Source organism: Poromitra crassiceps (assembly GCF_964638095.1).
Source record: "Poromitra crassiceps genome assembly, chromosome: 1".
NCBI classification, from domain to species: domain Eukaryota; kingdom Metazoa; phylum Chordata; class Actinopteri; order Beryciformes; family Melamphaidae; genus Poromitra; species Poromitra crassiceps.
In genome coordinates this window covers 79,012,203-79,030,712 of record NC_139623.1, presented here as the reverse complement: position 1 = coordinate 79,030,712, position 18,510 = coordinate 79,012,203, and the positions used below count along the sequence as shown (strand labels likewise).

Genomic DNA, 18,510 nt, shown 5'->3' with positions numbered 1-18,510 from the left:
TACGGGTCCTAGTTTCTATGTTGTTGTTCATACATGATTTCGTTCATAAAATTATTTGGGGTCGGCTAGCTAACCAGCTAACGTTAGCTTAACATTCCGTCAGCTGGGCCGCTCGGCAGTCCTTCCATTTTCATGTCAGATTTGAGTGGGAAAGCTAGAAAATACTCGCAGCTAGCCTCACACCTTTGCGGGTGTATAATTTCTGGCTAACATCATTCTCGAGTCACCTTCAATACACCAATGTATTTTGCATGCAGCAGATCGCTAACGTTAACACTAGCAAAGTGGTGGGGTAACTGCACCCACCACATAACGTTAACTAACGCTAGGTTAGTTCACTAACGCGGTGTGTCAAACGTAATCAGACACTACCAAATTGACGTCTTGTCTTACTGTAGCGTATTTTAATCTACAGAAATGGACAAGATTAGACTACTAGTACAGCTATGCAATCGTTTGGATCTCTAAACTGTAAAGGCTTTCTGACGGTTCACGCCTGTCTGCTGAATTAGCTAGTAAATAATGGCACCACACTGGCTGTACACTCAATTTCATGACAACAAAAACGCACTGTGAATTAAACGTTTTAGAGGTCAGCTGATCACCATTTATTGATCATTTGGTCTATGTGTGCGTCATTATACCGTGCGCCCTGTTCGACTTCCCTAAACCCACCCTACCCTATAACACTTAAAGGGGAATGCCGCCACCCATTTTAAGAATTCGTGTCGCTCCTTCAATACTTGCGAACATGCACCATTCCTTTCCTAAAGCGAGAAACTGCAAACTGGAGAAGTAACCATTCCATGTGTGCTGCCACTGGGATGACACTGCTCTATAGTCAAAACACGGGGTAGTGACTTTGTTTTTGGAATGGAATTTTGGTGTGCACTGCTGGCAACTCATCTTAGCATCTTGCTCCACAAAAAGTCACATCCCCATTCATGTCAAGCCCCCCCAAACTGACACAAATTAGACCAAGGACCCCCATTTGAAGATTTTGTCCCTCTGGTAAGATTTTTTTGCTTTTGGATGTTTTATTACAGAACGTCCTATGAAACCCATGACTAAAATAGTGTTACTGTATTACTACTGTATTACTTATGGACGGAATTATAGTAAAAAAATAATTTATTCTCCATTTTCTGGGGAAACCCTGGGAGTCCCTGGACCCCACTTTTTAGAACTACTATTATCCAGTAGTCCCTGATTTTACATTCCAGTGACATCACAAATTCAACAGTTCTCTCTGCCTAGTTGTGTTGGTGTCAAATCACACCAAGAGCATTCCAGCATGCCACAGCTACAATGGAGTTTGACATGAGAAACAGTTTAAATGAAAACAAGAGAAAGGCCTTACCAGACTAGACTTTTGCAATGCAATAATCATACAGGGAGAAAATACATGGTAGCAGAGGAATAGATCCCCGTTTTCTCATGCAATGCAATTCAGCCATTCAACTGTGAAAAACTCACCCTTTTGCTGTCACTATCACTAAAATCAATGGCTCTCTCCACCACTTCTTCCATTCCTTTTTATCATTAATTTGATTGGTTACACCTGCTTTACGTCTTGCTTTACCACCTCAAAACGGTTGCTGTGAAATGGGTCTCTATACAAATGCCAAAATGCATTCTGGAAAATGTAATCTCTAACTGAAGTTGAACTGGGTGAGACGAGTTGAGGGAAAGTGGAGACAATAAAAAGGTAAATTACAACACTTCAGCACAAAATAGAATGCATTGAACACCACATATTGATTGTGTAAGAGGATCTGCGGGGAGGGGGGTCCTTTAAAATTCTCAAGCCAGTATGGAAGGGTATTGGACCAAAAAGTCTGCTGTTTGACAAAAAAAAAATCCAGGCTGGCATCTTTCACAACAGCCATTTTGAGGTCTCAAAGCAGGTGCAAACACAGGTGTTAGTGCCCGTTCACACCATACACCGAAGCAACGCTCAACCTAAGCTCAACCTACACTGAACCCACAACAGGCGAAGCTGTTCACACCAGCCGCGAGCGTGCCTTGCTCAAGCCTTGCTCACGTGATCGGAGGAGGTTGTGACGCGCCAGACACTGAGGAAAGGAGTGTCTGGTGTGACCGGTTAGGCGTGAGCTGAGCTCACGTTCAAACGTGAGTCAAGCTTCAGCTCTGCTTATGTTAAGCGCCTGGTGTGAACAAAGGCTTACCCTGCCTGCTTTGATGCTCAAATGGCTCCTGTGAAAAGGGCCTATTGGGAAACCTTTCGTATTGTAGCCAAACCCTGTGTGCATTTCACTTGAGGTCTTTGTTCTTGATTGGTCTAAGTACAGCAGGGCGATAAAATGATCTTGGTGATCATCACAATAACATTTGCCACGATAATGATGATGAACTTTTAGGATTTATATTTTTGCCTTCTGTTTTTGAAAGAGAGTCCTATTCAGTGTTTCCTAATGCGCTCTTAAAAATGTTCTACTATTCAAAATATGTTATAGTAGTATATTACATTGTAGTAGTATAATATGCCTTTTTATGAGAAGTCACACTTACTGCCACGGTCACCTTTGGCCAGTTGGCATGAGTATCCAGTCAGTTGTGCCTTGCCCCATGACCAACATTTCATGCCATTCCGTTCATAACTAAGAGGGTTGTCTTGGTGTTGGACCAAATGTATCACTCTCAAATTGAATAAGTAAGCTGTAGATAGATAGATACAAGGAGTAGCAGTTTGTAATAGCTAAAAAATAGTTTTTGCTCCTGGACTAATTCTGCATATTTCTCTTCCACAGACTTCAAGGGCAGCAATCATGACAGACTCCAAATATTTCACAACAAACAAAAAAGGTGAGTAGGGAAGGAAGTGGTGGTGAACACTGGACACCAAATCTGACTAGCCCGTTTGCTAGTCATTTTCAATTTCTCTGAATGTGAGTGCATTGTAATACAATGCAATTCATATTAGCCCTGATATGACTTACTGTATTTAAAAATAGGGGTGCACAGATCGATCGGCACGCAATCTGTATTGGCCGATTTTGACCTCAAATATGCGATCGGCTGATTGCCGATATTTCTTTATATTATTATTATTATTATTATTATTATAAAAAATAAAAAAAAGACCTATCACTAATCAGGCTTTCCAACGATATAAAATACAATACCAATCGGTATTATTAAAGGGGAGAAATAATTGACCGAAATAACGTTTCCAAACTTTTTTTGAGGAGTTTATATATCGGTGATCGGTCGATGATCGGTTGGGCAGATATTTCCCATAGGCGATCGGTGATCGGTGGTGATCGGTGCACCCCTATTTCTAACCTTAAAGGGATAGTTTGGATTTTTTTTATGTGGGGTTGTATGAGGTACTTGCTGACAGTCAGTGTACTACATGCAGTAGAATGTAGCTGGTGTGGTCCCAGTTTGGAGAAATGGAGACCGGCCGCATCAGGGAAGTAGAGCTGTCTGCTGAGTGTGAATGGGGTCACGTCACGAGCAAAAATGTAAAAAAGGGGGGGAACACAAAATGCCTCCATACTGCTCATCTGCCGTAAATCAAGTATTAACAAGCCCTGAGATGCCAAGTTGACTTGAGTCATTTACACCCTGTTTTTAGCTTAAATCTGCACTGCAAGTAGGGCTGTGAATCTTCACTGGCCTCACGATTCGATTTGATTACGATTCAGAGGGCTTCAAGATGCATCTCGATGCATCTTGAATCGATGCATCACTTTTTTCCCAATACATGATTTATTTTTTCTCACTTTCTTTTTTCTCACTGTGTGGCTACTTTTAAAATAAAGTGCATTTGGAATTGCATTGTATTATGATCCATAATTAAAATAAACAAATGCATTTACTTCCATTATCTTTTAATACAAATGCTGCCCTCTGTTACAAGAGTTAGCCACCAGGTGGCAGTCAGGGTTCCAAGCATGCAGGAAAGCCACAGTAAAAGCGGAGAGCGCAGAAGAAGCACAAGCTATAGTCAAAGAGCGTGGAAGGAAAGAGACGACACTCCGGCCATTTTTTGAAACAGAATGCGCCTCGCAGTGGTCAGCTGCGGTAGCGCTGGCCCCTATAATCAGCCTCTCTAAACAGTAACTCAACGGGAGTTGAACCTTGGGTCCTTTTCATTAGGTATTTATCTTGAAAAAACTAAACAAAGAAAACGAAAAAATTTGCTTAGTTTCCACAATATGGTTGTTGTTTTACATCCCTGCACTACACCACTTCAATCAAGATTTGCAGTACGCCCGGAAAATATGTGAATCCCCAAAGTTTAGAGTGTTCTCCCGTTGAGTTACTGTTTAGAGAGGCTGATTATAGGGGCCAGCGCTACCGCAGCTGACCACTGCGAGCCTGTGCGAGGTTCTTTTGGCGCTGTCACGCTTCCAAAAATAAAAAATGGCGGAGGCTGCTGGGCGCTGATGTTGCAATGGGGCAATATGGAGCTGTCATTTCTTTCCATAAAAGTTCTTTGCTATAGTCAAAGAGCGTGGAAGGAAAGAGACGACACTCCGGCCATTTTTGGAAACAGAATGCGCCTCGCAGTGGTCAGCTGCGGTAGCGCTGGCCCCTATAATCAGCCTCTCTAAACAGTAACTCAACGGGAGTTGAACCTCGGGTCCTTTTCATTAGGTATTTATCTTGAAAAAACTAAACAAAGAAAACGAAAAAATTTGCTTAGTTTCCACAATATGATTGTTGTTTTACATCCCTGCACTACACCACTTCAATCAAGATTTGCAGTACGCCCGGAAAAGATGTGAATCCCCAAAGTTTAGAGTGTTCTCCCGTTGAGTTACTGTTTAGAGAGGCTGATTATAGGGGCCAGCGCTACCGCAGCTGACCACTGCGAGCCTGTGCGAGGTTCTTTTGGTGCTGTCACGCTTCCAAAAAAAAAAAATGGCGGAGGCTGCTGGGCGCTGATGTTGCAATGGGGCAATATGGAGCTGTCATTTCTTTCCATAAAAGTTCTTTGCTATAGTATAGAGACAATCAGCTTGTCTGGGAACGCCCACAATAGACGCTGGGTTAGTTGGCTCAGCCTGGCCGGCGGCGTGGTCAGGGTGGGGTAAATCCCCCGTTCTATCCATTCAGCAAAGTTAGAATTGAGCTGATAGCCCAGCCCAGGCAGACACGATCGTGGATTTAACCACTGCAGTAAACGCACATCTGAGCAGATGTCTTGTGTTCTGCTCTAGAACCCCCAAACCTGTAGTTTAGAGCCGCAGCACCGTCTTTTGGTGAGTCAGCCCATGAGATATATCGGCAGTTTTACCCCACTCGCGCGCCAGCCGTTTAACATTTTGTGGGCTTTCCCACACATGCCGACTGTCTCTATACTGACGTTAAAGTCGAGCTGAACCCAAAAATGACTTTTCTTTTCTTTTAGTTCAAATACCTGGGTATGCAGTGCACCTATTTAACTCATTGAGTGCCAATGACGACGCCTGTCGTCAAAGTAATTAGTAACGTAGAGTGCCAAAGACGATAGCTGTCGTCAATTGCCTTTTTTGACGGTGGGACGTGGATCAAAGCCTTATGTATGTCCTGTACAAATATTGTAGCTATTGAAGCTGTATAACCTATTTTACGGACTCATCAGGTGGCGACAGTGCTCTCCAGATTAGAGAAATGTCCGGAATACAGCCTGAAAAAGCCCCGTGATCAAAGAGAAACCGCTCATGCTGCAGCCCAGAGCCATGTAGATTGCTCTGGCTGCAGCTGATGGTGCCTGCCAACAGCAGTCAATCCGCGCACACAACTGAGCTCCTCTGCCTCTGTCTGTCTGTCTGCATAGTTTCTTCACACGATTAGCCACCAGAAAGGCAGCACCCGACGCCGAAGTGCCAAACCTTTCCCTGCAGTCCGGGTTGGCATTTCCTTGTCGCGCTGCCTGGGAGGCGGCGCACAAAAAGCACTCCAAAAATAGACGCTGGGTGCGTGAGGCTGTGTGTTACTAGTGTGGGGAGGAGTTTGCAGCTGAGGGGGGGAGAGGGGGGTGGGGCACGCAGGGCAGCACACAACTACACCACGTCACTACATCAGAAAATATTAGCTAGAGTCAGTGAATGTGCTTGAAATGCTTCATTTCACAAAAGGCTGAATATCTCAGCTTCTAGATGGAAATGCCTGTTTTTGCTGTTTTTGACCTATCTTCTCCGGCTGATAACTAAAGAACGGAAAATGGTATCAATAAACTTTTTTTTGCTGATGATACAATAGAGTCTCCTTGTTCTTCTTGCGTGTTCGGTGTTTACATAGTAATATCACACAATATTCTGTGGGCCTCGAGAAATCACTGAAAACGCTCTGAAACTCTGGCACTGGGAGCGTCCGTTCTCCAAAAGTGGCTGGCACTCAATGAGTTAATAATGTATCGCAAAAAAGTTAGTAGTTAGTTAGTAGTTAGTAGTTTTTCACACTTTGTCACATAAAAGTTAGTTTTTCAAGATTTCATTCATAACAGTAATCTACAGTTTGCTGACGTCACCTAGTACTATCACATTTCTACCCCATTTCAACCAATCATATCACGACATGGCAGCTGTCAATCAAATCTTCATTACAGGATGATGTTCTCCAAATGAAGGAGAAAATGGCACCTAGTGCCTGTCATCTGGCAGAATTCCTATCCCATAAACTAACTACTAACTTCCAAACGAACCAAACGAGGTAATATGTGAAAATGCCCTTAATCATATCACGCTGCATTGAGGAACGTAAAGTCCCTTCTTTCATCAATCAGATACTCTTATGTATTTTTCAAATTTTGGTTTATTACTGGCTGACTTTGCCCTTTGTCGTTCGGGTGGTTTTGCTGTAAGTTTATTGTTGATTTATTAATTAGTTAACGCTCCACGTCTACTACTACACATAGGCATGGTTCATCTGATAGCCTTGTCATCAAGAAGGTGTGTTAAATGGTTAAACCTCTAAATCAAGTCCACATCTCTCCATGGCAAAGCTAAAAAAGGGGATCTCTGGGTGAATGGTCCAGATGGCTGCTGCTAATGCTCACACTGTGTTCCAGGGGAGATCTTCGAGCTGAAGGCAGAGCTGAACAATGAGAAGAAGGAGAAGAGGAAAGAGGCAGTAAAGAAGGTCATTGCTGCCATGACTGTGGGCAAGGACGTCAGGTACAGCCGAAGATTTGAACTTGAATATTGATGTTTAATATGCTTGATCATGTTTTCTCAGAGATTTAAGGCTTTTGAGTTCCAATATGTGCTCTTATTTTCTTCTTGAATCTAGATGATTAGAACAAAGCGCCTCCCATTGGCCCTTCACCCAGCCTCACCCTGACCGGTCTGTGTGAGATGGCATTGTGTCTCATACAGTTACATTTTGAAGAGTTAACATAGCTGGCTAGCAAGCACACAAACAAACCAAGCATAGGTCGCATTAATTGAAAATAAACAGAATTTAATAAATAACATTACTCTAGAGCAGTGGTGGCCAAACTACGGCCCGCTGCCCGTTTTTTAAGTGGCCCGCCAATAATTTTTGATTTTTTGTTGTTGTTGCTAAAGACGTTTTTCCGTTTTTCTGTTTCAAAGTTTAAAACGGAAATTGAAAACGGGGAAAAAACAGAAAAACAAAAAAAGAAAGAAAAAGAAACGGAAAAACAAATACAAAAAAACTGACCGTCCAACTGTCCACCCATAATCCCTGCTGGGCACGTGCAGCAGCCTATGGCCATGTCCACATGGTAGGTCACTGCAGCATTTGATGAGCTTGCCACAGTGTAGTTGTCTTGGTCTTCCTGTAGCATTGGAATTATGGAATGAAGAGGCAAAGTCAATTTTAGAATGTGTGGCACTAGATTTGAAATATTAATATACATTTTAAATATTACAGCGTACCTGCACAATGCAGTCTCTCCCGATGTCGTCTGTTTTCAACACCTTATGAGAAGTTTGCAGCCGATTGTTGGCAACATCTGTGAGGCGGCCGGATGTAGTGTGCCTCCATCCGAGTTATTCTTGGCCTTCTTCACCTCACACATCACTTCCACAATGAAAGCCAGGAAATTAACCCTACTCACCACCACTGATTCCTCTGCTACTCATGCAACCTGAGGAGGCGACAGACATCCTAGAAACACTCGCTCCGGCAGATGCTCTTCCTGAAAAGTTAAGACCACAGTGGTTGAATCACGTTTAGCTCCTTCTCTAAACACTCTAATGCGAGACGCCTCGGCGACCCTCGCACCCCCAACATCCCTTGCTAGCTCCTCCATGTTGGTTTCAAGTGAAACCCCATATATAACCCCTTTCAAACCGACAGCCCTTCTCCCTGGGATGAAGCCTTCCACTGGCTTCTTCAAACAAACAAGCTACTGGTTTCCACACAGGTGTTTTAAAGGAGGAGAGGGACGGTAACGTATCAGACTGAAAATACTGCCTGTCTGAGATGAAAGAGAGTTGAGAGGCGGGCCATAGCGTTTTGATTTGATTTGACAGTTCTGGGCACTGGAGTCGGCGTTGGCCAATCCTAGCGTGTTCCACCCCCAAATCGAGTGTGTTCGTACGTTAACCTTATTCCCGGAATGCGAGTTTAATGAACCAGTTACATGTCCTATGCATTCTACATCAAATGAAGACATTACTGTTTGTTTTATTTTGTATGTTACATACTTATTGGCCAAGTTATTAGTTTATGGGCTAGAAATTCTATCAGGTTACACTGCTATAGGCGGCCATCTTGCCTGCAGAATTTTGGCCGCTGCTGTTCTCTGCTGAACAGACCGGCCGGTGGAGTGATATGTTAGTGATGAGGCCATTCTCAAATGAACGATTTGACAACGGCTAGGTGTGCTGTTATGCTCATTTAAGAACGGTCCTTGACCAATCAGATTGCTTGGTCGGAACTACATGTTGTATAATCAGGGTTAAAGACACAGCCTAAAACCCTCAGTCATTCTGTCTGAATCCTGTTGCTTTGTCTTCAGCTCTTTGTTCCCAGATGTGGTGAACTGCATGCAGACTGACAACCTAGAGCTGAAAAAGCTGGTCTACCTTTACTTGATGAACTATGCCAAGAGCCAGCCTGACATGGCCATCATGGCTGTCAACAGCTTCGTCAAGGTAAGATGAACTTGGATACTAATGTGACTTCTTCAATGCTTGTGACACCACTAGCCGGTTTGCTCCCATAGTTTCCCCCATCCGGTATTCCCACTGGCCATGGAACACGGAAGGAAAGTCAAGGAATTTGATAAATTATCTGGGAAATTCAGGGAATATCAGGGAATTTTACAAACGGCCAATTTACAGGAATATAGCAGAGGTTTACAACTTGCTTCTAGGGATGTGAATGTGTACAAAAATCTCTACACGTTTACTGGGGGCAATCTTCGCTGTGTAAATGTGTATACACATTTTAAGATTTATGTGAATTTTGACTAGGGATGTCAACAGTTAACCGCTGAGTATAGTTTTGACTGGTTATGCTTGTCGAGACCTGGTGGCACGGGTGGGAATTGTGCAATGCGCATTACGTTGAAATCATGCCCCCTCCATCAGATTGAATGCCCTCCTACGAGGGCAAAGCATCTCCTCTCACTCCAGGCCCCTCCCTGCTGCTGTGTAAGCTTGGACGCTCCCACACTGGCTCAGCCTCATAGCACACACATACGTCCTTCATGGCTGAATCCAACTCAAGACACCTTTTCTTAGCGACTTTTTAGACCCTTCCCCCTGGCGACTTTATTTCTCAAAAGAGAATAGCAACAAATCTGGAGACTTTTTCTGACCACGGGATTAGCAATGTTAGCACACCCCTGTTTTCACTAGGTAAGCCAATGGTGATAGCTAGTTAGCATAGATGCTATGCTGGCAAACTTTTTGCTGTGGTAAAAGCACATTGTCAGAGATCGCCGTGACAATAGAACACACCCAGGTCTTATCTAATTTAGTTACATTACATGACTTTGTATAAGGGGGCGTTGTGTTCACAACATGTACAACTAGAGCGTTACTGGCTTGTCTAATATGTATGACAAATGAATGAATGTGTGTCTCCAAAACACATCATGTTTATGAAAATAACATCACTTTCATAGCGTTGAAGGGGAAAAAAAGCATTTTTTCTTCTTCATATGGTTTAATTTCCGTGTACAGGAACACACATCCATTGCGTGATTAGATGGTCGTTTTCAGCCATTTTCTTCTCCACTTGAAGCCCAACTGTAGGGGAAATTATACTGAAAAACAGGAAGGAATAAAACGTGCACGTCTTAGTTGTGCTTCAATTTAGTTAAGCTGTGTTCACACCGATATATTTATTTTTCGCTCTGTCGCTTGATTCAACCCTTTGGAATCGCTCTGTCGCTCTGTTTAAATCGCTCATCAACAGGCACACGAATTGACGGACATGTGGGGGCTATAACGTTACGCAATGTCATGATGTTTGTCCACTACGAGCCACCGTAGATGTTTACAAGCTAAGCCTATCAGCGTGCTCCTAACACGAGCTCCATACCGGTAGTACAGACTTCACTTCATGTCAGCTGTCAGCCTGTCAATGCGGTTTGTTGCCACACAATAAACCAACGGTTTGTTCCAAGCCAGTGTGATCCTGTAGAAGTTAAAAACCGATCTAAGAAAAACCCTCAGATACCCTCAGAAACCCTCTAAGAAAGAGACAGTCACACAGTCCTGGAATAGATAGTTGGTCTGCTTTATTGTAAGTTCACAGCTCTTATATAGGCCTCCTGGCACGCAAGTCTCATTCAGGAAGTCACAGGGACCACCCTGTTGCTCTGAGGCGGCCCTCTGCTTCCCGAGATAAGACCTGCTCACAACTTCCTTGAGAGCAACGATTTCACTGTTCACGGCCTGTGCGCTTAGCAAAATTCCACCACAATCCTTGACTCGCTCTCACACGGCAGCCAATCAGCGTTGAACAGCGAGCGACTGATGCCAGCGTAATTTCGCTCGAGTTGGGATATTTCATCTGGGGCGACGAGCGTATTTTCTCCCTATCGCTCTGTCTCTGTCGCTCGGACGCCCAGCAATTTTTCTCCCGGGACGAATATACGCTCAATCGCTCATTTGCATTGACTTTGTATGTAAACTCGATGCCAGCGAAAAACTTTAATAGGTCGGTGTGAACGCAGCTTTATGGAAAGCCATGTATGTTTACATCAGGGCCACAGTGGTACCCCCTGCCATGAGACAAGATGTGATGGAAACCCATTGTGATTATTATTGCACCCCTCTTCCTGCCTCCCAGGACTGTGAGGACCCCAACCCTCTGATCCGGGCTCTGGCCGTTCGCACCATGGGCTGCATCCGGGTGGACAAGATCACCGAATACCTGTGTGAGCCGCTGAGGAAGTGTCTCAAGGACGAGGACCCCTACGTGAGGAAGACCGCCGCCGTTTGCGTGGCAAAGCTTCATGACATCAACGCCCAGATGGTGGAGGACCAGGGTTTCCTGGACTCTCTGAGGGACCTCATCGCTGACTCCAACCCCATGGTAGGGAGTAGTAGTAGATTTATGTTGATTTGATTAGGACTGGATGGATATCGCTAGAGGTGCTCCGATCAGGATTTTTGGGGCCGATCACCGATCCCTGGAAGCAGTATCTGCCGATGCCGATCACTGATCACGGGTGACGATTGAAGCCTTCTATTGATTGTATAGCATTATTTATATATTTAATGATTCTTAACAATATCATCATTTTATATTAAGTAATAAAATTAGGAGAGGAGGAAGTATCATGAATTGACTGCCGTTTTATTGCAGGCAGCATTCCACTCTCTCTCTTTTAGAGACACAACTTGAGCTTAAGAAATAGCTTACAGGAGGGGTTCCCAAATTTAGGAATGCCGCGGCCCACTTTGAAATGTGAGAATAGTCCGGGGCCCACCCAGCCCTTTAATCACAACTCTGATCAACCCACCAGACTAAGATGATGTATTTCCCTATATGTTTTTTATATTATATATTTTTTAGTAATTAACAGAGCATGTTAACTTTGGCATAAAGGAAATTAATAATCCACCCACACATACAAAAGATTTCGGCAAAATACCCAAAAGCAGATTGCCAACATTTTCTCCCCCCTTACTCATCAGAAGTATTTGCATGCATAACACATTTGTTGAGACAAAACATGATGAGCAACAACAAGAAATCAATCCACAAGCTGTTAATGCTATTTAGGCTGTGAGAAATGCTACCTTATCTGTAAATGGGAGACTGGTGGGTACCCATTGAACCAATTTTCATTCGGATAAATTGAGCTGAGAGGTCAAGGGACCCCTTTGAAATAGTTTTCCTTTGCCAATTGTACCTATGTTTGAAGCATTATTTAGCCCCCTTCCCAACAACCTAGCATATTATGCTTGGTACCAATGGATGCCTTAGGTCTTCTAGTTTCTTCTGATAACAGGATCTCCACTGTAGCTTTAAAAATGACCCTACTACAGTCATTCTATTGCCCACGGAAATTGGGAATGTTGGCAGACCACTCGCGGCCCACCTGCAGTACCTCCACGGCCCACACTTTGGGAATCACTGGCCTACAGCTTTCCTGTGGAAAAGGAGACTATAAAACTGCAACATAATCAACTATTTATATATATTTTATATATATATATTTTCAATATTAATCCGGACTGAAGGAGCAAACATTCTGAGTCAGAGTTAAATTAGTAGTCTCTTAGAACAGACGAGTTGGCTTCCACAATTTTCAAATGCTTCCGCCATACCGTCTGTACTTCGTGGGGGAGAATCATGCACCAACCGGAATGGGAAGTAGAAAGGTGGGTTTTCCGCTCATTAGTCCAATCAGAATCGCAGAAAGGCGGGTCTTCCACTCATTAGTCCAATCAGAATCCAATATGCCGCATTTTTCGTGGACACACGTGTCGTGATTGGTCGGATTCCGTCGAACTTCTTTCCTGTCTGAAGGTTTTTTTCCACATCTTCCTTGTGCATGTTCTGGGGGTGTAACGTACAGACTGTGTATCGCTGCATTCGCCGGATGTAGATGAGACAGTCTGTTTTAAGAGACTATTAAATTAGTGTCTTCAACAGATTTTTCCTGTTAAAAAACCCCCCAAATTACCGGATAACGGAAACCCTGATCAGATCATTCAAATTAAGATCAATTTTAATCGGGAAAATCTTTAATTTTTAACGCAGCCATAGATTTGATGTGTAATAAGGATAATCAGAATCATCCTTAAAAGTTCTCATCACAGAGTGCCTTCATTCTCTAGGTTGTGGCCAATGCAGTGGCTGCCCTGTCAGAGATTAGCGAGTCTCATCCCAACAGCAATCTGCTAGACCTCAATCCACAGAACATCAACAAGCTGCTGACAGCCCTCAATGAGTGCACAGAGTGGGGGCAGATCTTCATCCTGGACTGCTTGTCCAACTACAACCCCAAAGATGAGAGGGAGGCCCAAAGGTACCATCAGTCAATCAAACTATTTGGAAGTGAATGCGCTGTACTGAGCTGTGTTCTCATGAAGATAGCAGTACCTTGAAGGTACCTCACATACTCCCAACACTTCTCTCATGTTGTGTAATACCGTTCCAGACTGTTTTAAGGACATGGCACATTACAATATGTATTGTCAGATTTTTGTATTGCTATTAGGACTGTCAATTGATTATCGCAATTAATTGCATGATCCATAGTTAATTGCGATTAATTGCATGATTATCCATAATTAATCACGATTAATCGTAAATTAATCACATTTATTTAATCCGTTCTAAATGTACCTTAAATGGATATTTTTCAAGTTTGTAATACTCCTATCAACATGGGAGTGGACAAATAGGTTTGCTTTATGCAAAAGTATGTTTATTAGTATTAGAATTTTATTATTATAGAATATTCTCCATAATAACCTCAAAGGTACTGCATTTAGTATAAACAACAAATGCTTAAATAAATGTGCTGAAATCATACCATGGCGAGCTCAAGCCCAACGAGCAACATGAGATGGGCATATTGAAAGGCAAGTGATAAATCAAAACCAGATGGATCAATGATCATCATCCTACAATGTGTTGCATTTAAAACTTGCATCAACATCAGTGAGGAAGACCCTGGTCAGTTGATAATTTATACTGTGCTTCTTTGGACTGTGGTGATATAATGGAGATATGACCATTGACCCATATACTGTATAATGTGTTTCTATGCTGCACAGAGAAAATAGACCAGCAACAGACCACTCTACATCGCGAGGCGCGATCAGAGCCCCACGCTGCACCGGCACCACGCTAGCCCATCCATTCACAATGGCCGCTGTTCCACGCTGCACCCCCCTAGGCGTGCATTAATCGTGTATCAAAAAAAGTTGTGGCGGGAAAATGAATTTGCGTTAACTCCTTATATTATCGTGTCAACCTTGCAATATATTGAATTTTGATACATTGTCCCAACCCTATTGCCCTTCATTTCCTTTACTGATTGTCCATCTTTCTACTCTACTTCGCAAGCATCTGTGAGCGTGTCACCCCCCGGCTGTCCCATGCCAACTCGGCAGTGGTGCTGTCGGCTGTCAAGGTGCTGATGAAATTTCTGGAGCTGCTGCCCAAGGACTCGGACTATTACAACACGCTGCTGAAGAAGCTATCCCCACCACTGGTCACCTTGCTTTCCGGAGAGCCCGAGGTCCAGTATGTGGCCCTTCGGAACATCAACCTCATTGTCCAGAAAAGGTCTGTAGCCACACCTCTCACTGTGCTTGATATCGCCTGTGATATTTCGTCCTTTGCATTCACGGCACAAAATTAACACCAGCCACCAGCCAAATGCTGGTAAAATATGCAATTGGCTGGTTGATTTGATCTGCTCACCAGCAAAAAAAAACAACAATGTTAATCTATTGAGTGGCTGATAAAACATTTACATTCACTAGCCATTTTGCCAGTGGACAAAAAAGTTAATTTTGCATTACGTGCATTTGCCCTGAAGATGCCATGCAGCATGTTCTGATCACTAAATGACCAAATATCTTGTCTTGTTTGCTTTGGCTCAAGTCCTCCCTCAGAATAACATTATTATGTGTCCCTCCCTACCTTGTGTGTGTAGACCAGAGATCCTGAAGCAGGAGATCAAGGTCTTCTTTGTCAAGTACAATGACCCCATCTATGTGAAACTGGAGAAACTGGACATCATGATCCGTTTGGCTTCCCAGGCAAACATCGCCCAGGTACCTTAGTTCATATAGAAGATAAATACCGTAACATCCTCATGAGAATACTGTAGATGTGATTAGCTGTGTATAGTGTATAGCCAGATTAGAAAGAACAAGTCTAAATAAGGAACATCATCCTCATGAGAATAGATGTGCATTACATGCATTTGCCCCATTTGCTTTAACTCCTCACTGGAGACCTGCCACGTACCAGCATGCTTCAAAACATCAACCATAATACCCCTCCCAAAAAAGGCAAGGCCCTCGGCACTTAAAGACTACAGACCCATCGCCCTGACCTCTGTGGTCATGAAGTCCTTTGAGCGCCTTGTCGTGTCCTACCTCAAATCCATCACAGACCCACTCCTGGACCCTCTACAGTTTGCCTACAGAGCCAACAGGTCTGTAGACGATGCAATAAACATGGCCCTCCACCACATCCTCACACACCTGGACAATGCAGGAACCTATGCCAGGATCCTGTTCGTAGATTTCAGCTCGGCGTTTGACACGATCATCCCAGCCCTGTTACAGGACAAACTCTCCCAGCTGGGCGTGCCCGACCCCATCTGCAGATGGACCACAGACTTCCTGACTGATAGGAAGCAGCACGTGAGGCTGGGTAAGCACATAACTGACTTTCGGTCCATCAGCACTGGTGCTGCCCAGGGCGGTGTCCTCTCTCCCTACTTCGTCGGTCTATACACCAACACCTGCACCTCCAGTCACCAGTCTGTCAAGCTCCTGAAGTTCGCGGTCGATACCACCCTCATAGGGCTCATCACAGACGGAGATGAGTCCGAATACAGACAGGAAGTTGACCATCTGGTGTCTTGGTGCAGTCAAAACAACCTGGTGTTAAAATTCTCAAAAAACAATGGAGATGATTGTGGATTACAGGAGGAACAAAGCCACACCTTCCCCCATCACCCTGGGTGACTCCCCAGTCAACACTGTGGAGTCCTTCCGCTTCCTGGGGACCATCATCAGCCAGGACCTAAAATGGGAGCTGAACATCAGAGCTCTCACCAAGAAGGCACAGCAGAGGATGTACTTTGTACGGGAGCTGAAGAAATTCAAAGTGCCAAAGGCCACGATGGTGCACTTCTACACCTCCATCGTTGAGTCCATCATCACCTCCTCCATCACCATCTGGTATGCTGCTGCCACTCTACATTAACAGACTTCTGCTCATCATCCGCTGCGCTGAGAAGATAATAGGATGCAACCTGCCATCCCTCCAGGACCTGCATGCAGCCAGGACACTGAAGCGGTCTCGCAAGATCATGGCCGACCCCTCCCACCCTGGCCACACACACGCACACACAGACACACACACAGACACACACAGACACACACACACACACACACACACACACACACACACACACACACACACACACACACACACGCATGTACATCATGTACATAATGTATATACTCAATTTGATTGCACTTGCAACTTTGTGATTGTCTTTAATTATCTTCCTACTTCTTATCTCTGTATATTGATGTGACCGCTACGCTGCATACAGACAAATTCCTCGTATGTAACTTGCATACTGTGGCAATCAAAGTGATTCTGATTCTGATGTGATATATCTAGATTAGAAAGAACAAGTCTAAATAAGGAACATATCCTCATGAGAATAGATGTGATATAGTTAATTTAATAGTTTAGTTAAGTTAATCTTGTTAAGGATAGGATTGGATATTAAACGCATAGCGCATAGTTCATAAAGTATCAAATACACAGGGCATATTTTCTTTGCATGAACATAAGAAAAAATTAACTCACCAATGTGTGTCCCACACAGCCTGCTTATTTTTTCTCTTTCTCATGTCTGTGGGACATTATGTTTCTTCAAATAGATAGCCTACACATCATTGTGGACGGCCACAAGATTTGTTTGCAACACTTTATAATTTCACTTAGTCGTCTTTTTTACTACACAAAAGATGTGTGCATTGTAATGCGATGTGCATATTAACTGATCCAGCGTGGGGTCTTTTTAATGCGTGCTGGAAAAATAATCCTCTGCTTGCCTTGCGCTTAGGGATGCAGCGGTATACCGTTTGAAGGTATACCGCGGTTTGAAAACGTCACGGTATCAAAACCACTAAGATTTGCCGTCATACCTTCCCCACGGTATCAGCTGTTTCCCCAAAACAAAGTGCCCAGGTCGCTTGCAGAGTGCAGCTCTCAGGCAGGCAGCCCCTCCCCCTGGCTGCATGCCTACCTAGACTAGAGCACAGTAGAAAGGAGCTGTCCCTGACTGTATTTACAACCATGTGTGTGATAATGGCTGAAGCAGGAGAACGCAAGGACCCCCCTGAACTTTCCCCCATCTAAAAAGACGACGTCGGCTGTATGGGAATATTTCGGCTATTGTAAAAACACAAATGGTCCGCGATACCGTGAAACCGTGTTATTTTTGTCCAAGGTTATCATACCGTCAAAAACTCATACCGTTGCATCCCTACTTGCGCTCCTGTTTTTTTTACTCTCAATTTCACGCTTCCTCTCTTAATGCACACTATAGGTCTGTGTGTGTAGAGCAAGAGAGAGAGCTCGCTCTCTGTCTCTCTCTCTCCCTGCCGAATCATAATAGCTTTTCCGTGACCCGGCAGCAAATGCTTTGCGGACCGGCACCGGTCCGGGGCCTCTGTGTTTGGGAACCACTGATGGAGACGGTCCGGGTGCTGCAATGCACTCGCAGCTGAGTTCTGCAGTAGTTTTCTTTTTACGCCAACATTACATTATAGACGGTTTTCACCAGAGCGCAACCCCACAGCACTTCCTTTTTCTCAGCATTCGGCAAACTGCAGAAATATTCACTCGACATCGTTACTTTTGTTTTCGCCGCTCAGCTGTATAGACGGTTTTCACGGAATGGTCAGTCCTGCACTTGAATGTTTTTTTTTCTTTTATGTCCATAGCAAACACTGCAACAGGAAGTGAGTGGGGGTTCAATTTAGAATGTTTTTGTTGTCAAGTTAAAACCGTCTATAACATTTAGATAATAGATTTTTTTGACATGCATAGATTCAGAATCATCCACGTCCGCATCGCGATGCATCTAACAATCAAGAAATGTCCACACCCCCAATGTGTACACATTATTTGACTGGTGTTCTCTGTCAATGGCAGGTGCTGGCTGAGCTGAAGGAGTACGCCACTGAGGTGGATGTTGACTTTGTACGTAAGGCTGTCCGAGCCATCGGACGCTGTGCCATCAAAGTCGAGGTAAGAAATACCAAAGTCCTCCTGGCCGGGTTATCACATATGGTATAAAACGGATCAAAACTGCAAAACAGTAAATGGGTAATAACCAGGATGATG

At 43.9% G+C, this 18,510-nt stretch overlaps 1 protein-coding gene across 1 annotated transcript in view; it reads left to right on the top strand.

Moving 5' to 3' along the window:
* The window catches only part of ap2b1 (adaptor related protein complex 2 subunit beta 1), a 52,052-nt gene that overhangs the window by 87 nt on the left and 33,455 nt on the right, over window positions 1-18,510 (top strand). Inside the window, exons 2-9 of the mRNA XM_083643038.1 lie at window positions 2,772-2,826; window positions 7,025-7,130; window positions 8,945-9,080; window positions 11,230-11,475; window positions 13,230-13,420; window positions 14,467-14,688; window positions 15,062-15,182; window positions 18,319-18,414. Of these exons, the coding sequence (XP_083499164.1) occupies window positions 2,790-2,826; window positions 7,025-7,130; window positions 8,945-9,080; window positions 11,230-11,475; window positions 13,230-13,420; window positions 14,467-14,688; window positions 15,062-15,182; window positions 18,319-18,414 (1,155 nt within the window). The 5' untranslated portion in view covers window positions 2,772-2,789. The remainder of the gene's footprint in view (window positions 1-2,771; window positions 2,827-7,024; window positions 7,131-8,944; window positions 9,081-11,229; window positions 11,476-13,229; window positions 13,421-14,466; window positions 14,689-15,061; window positions 15,183-18,318; window positions 18,415-18,510) is intronic.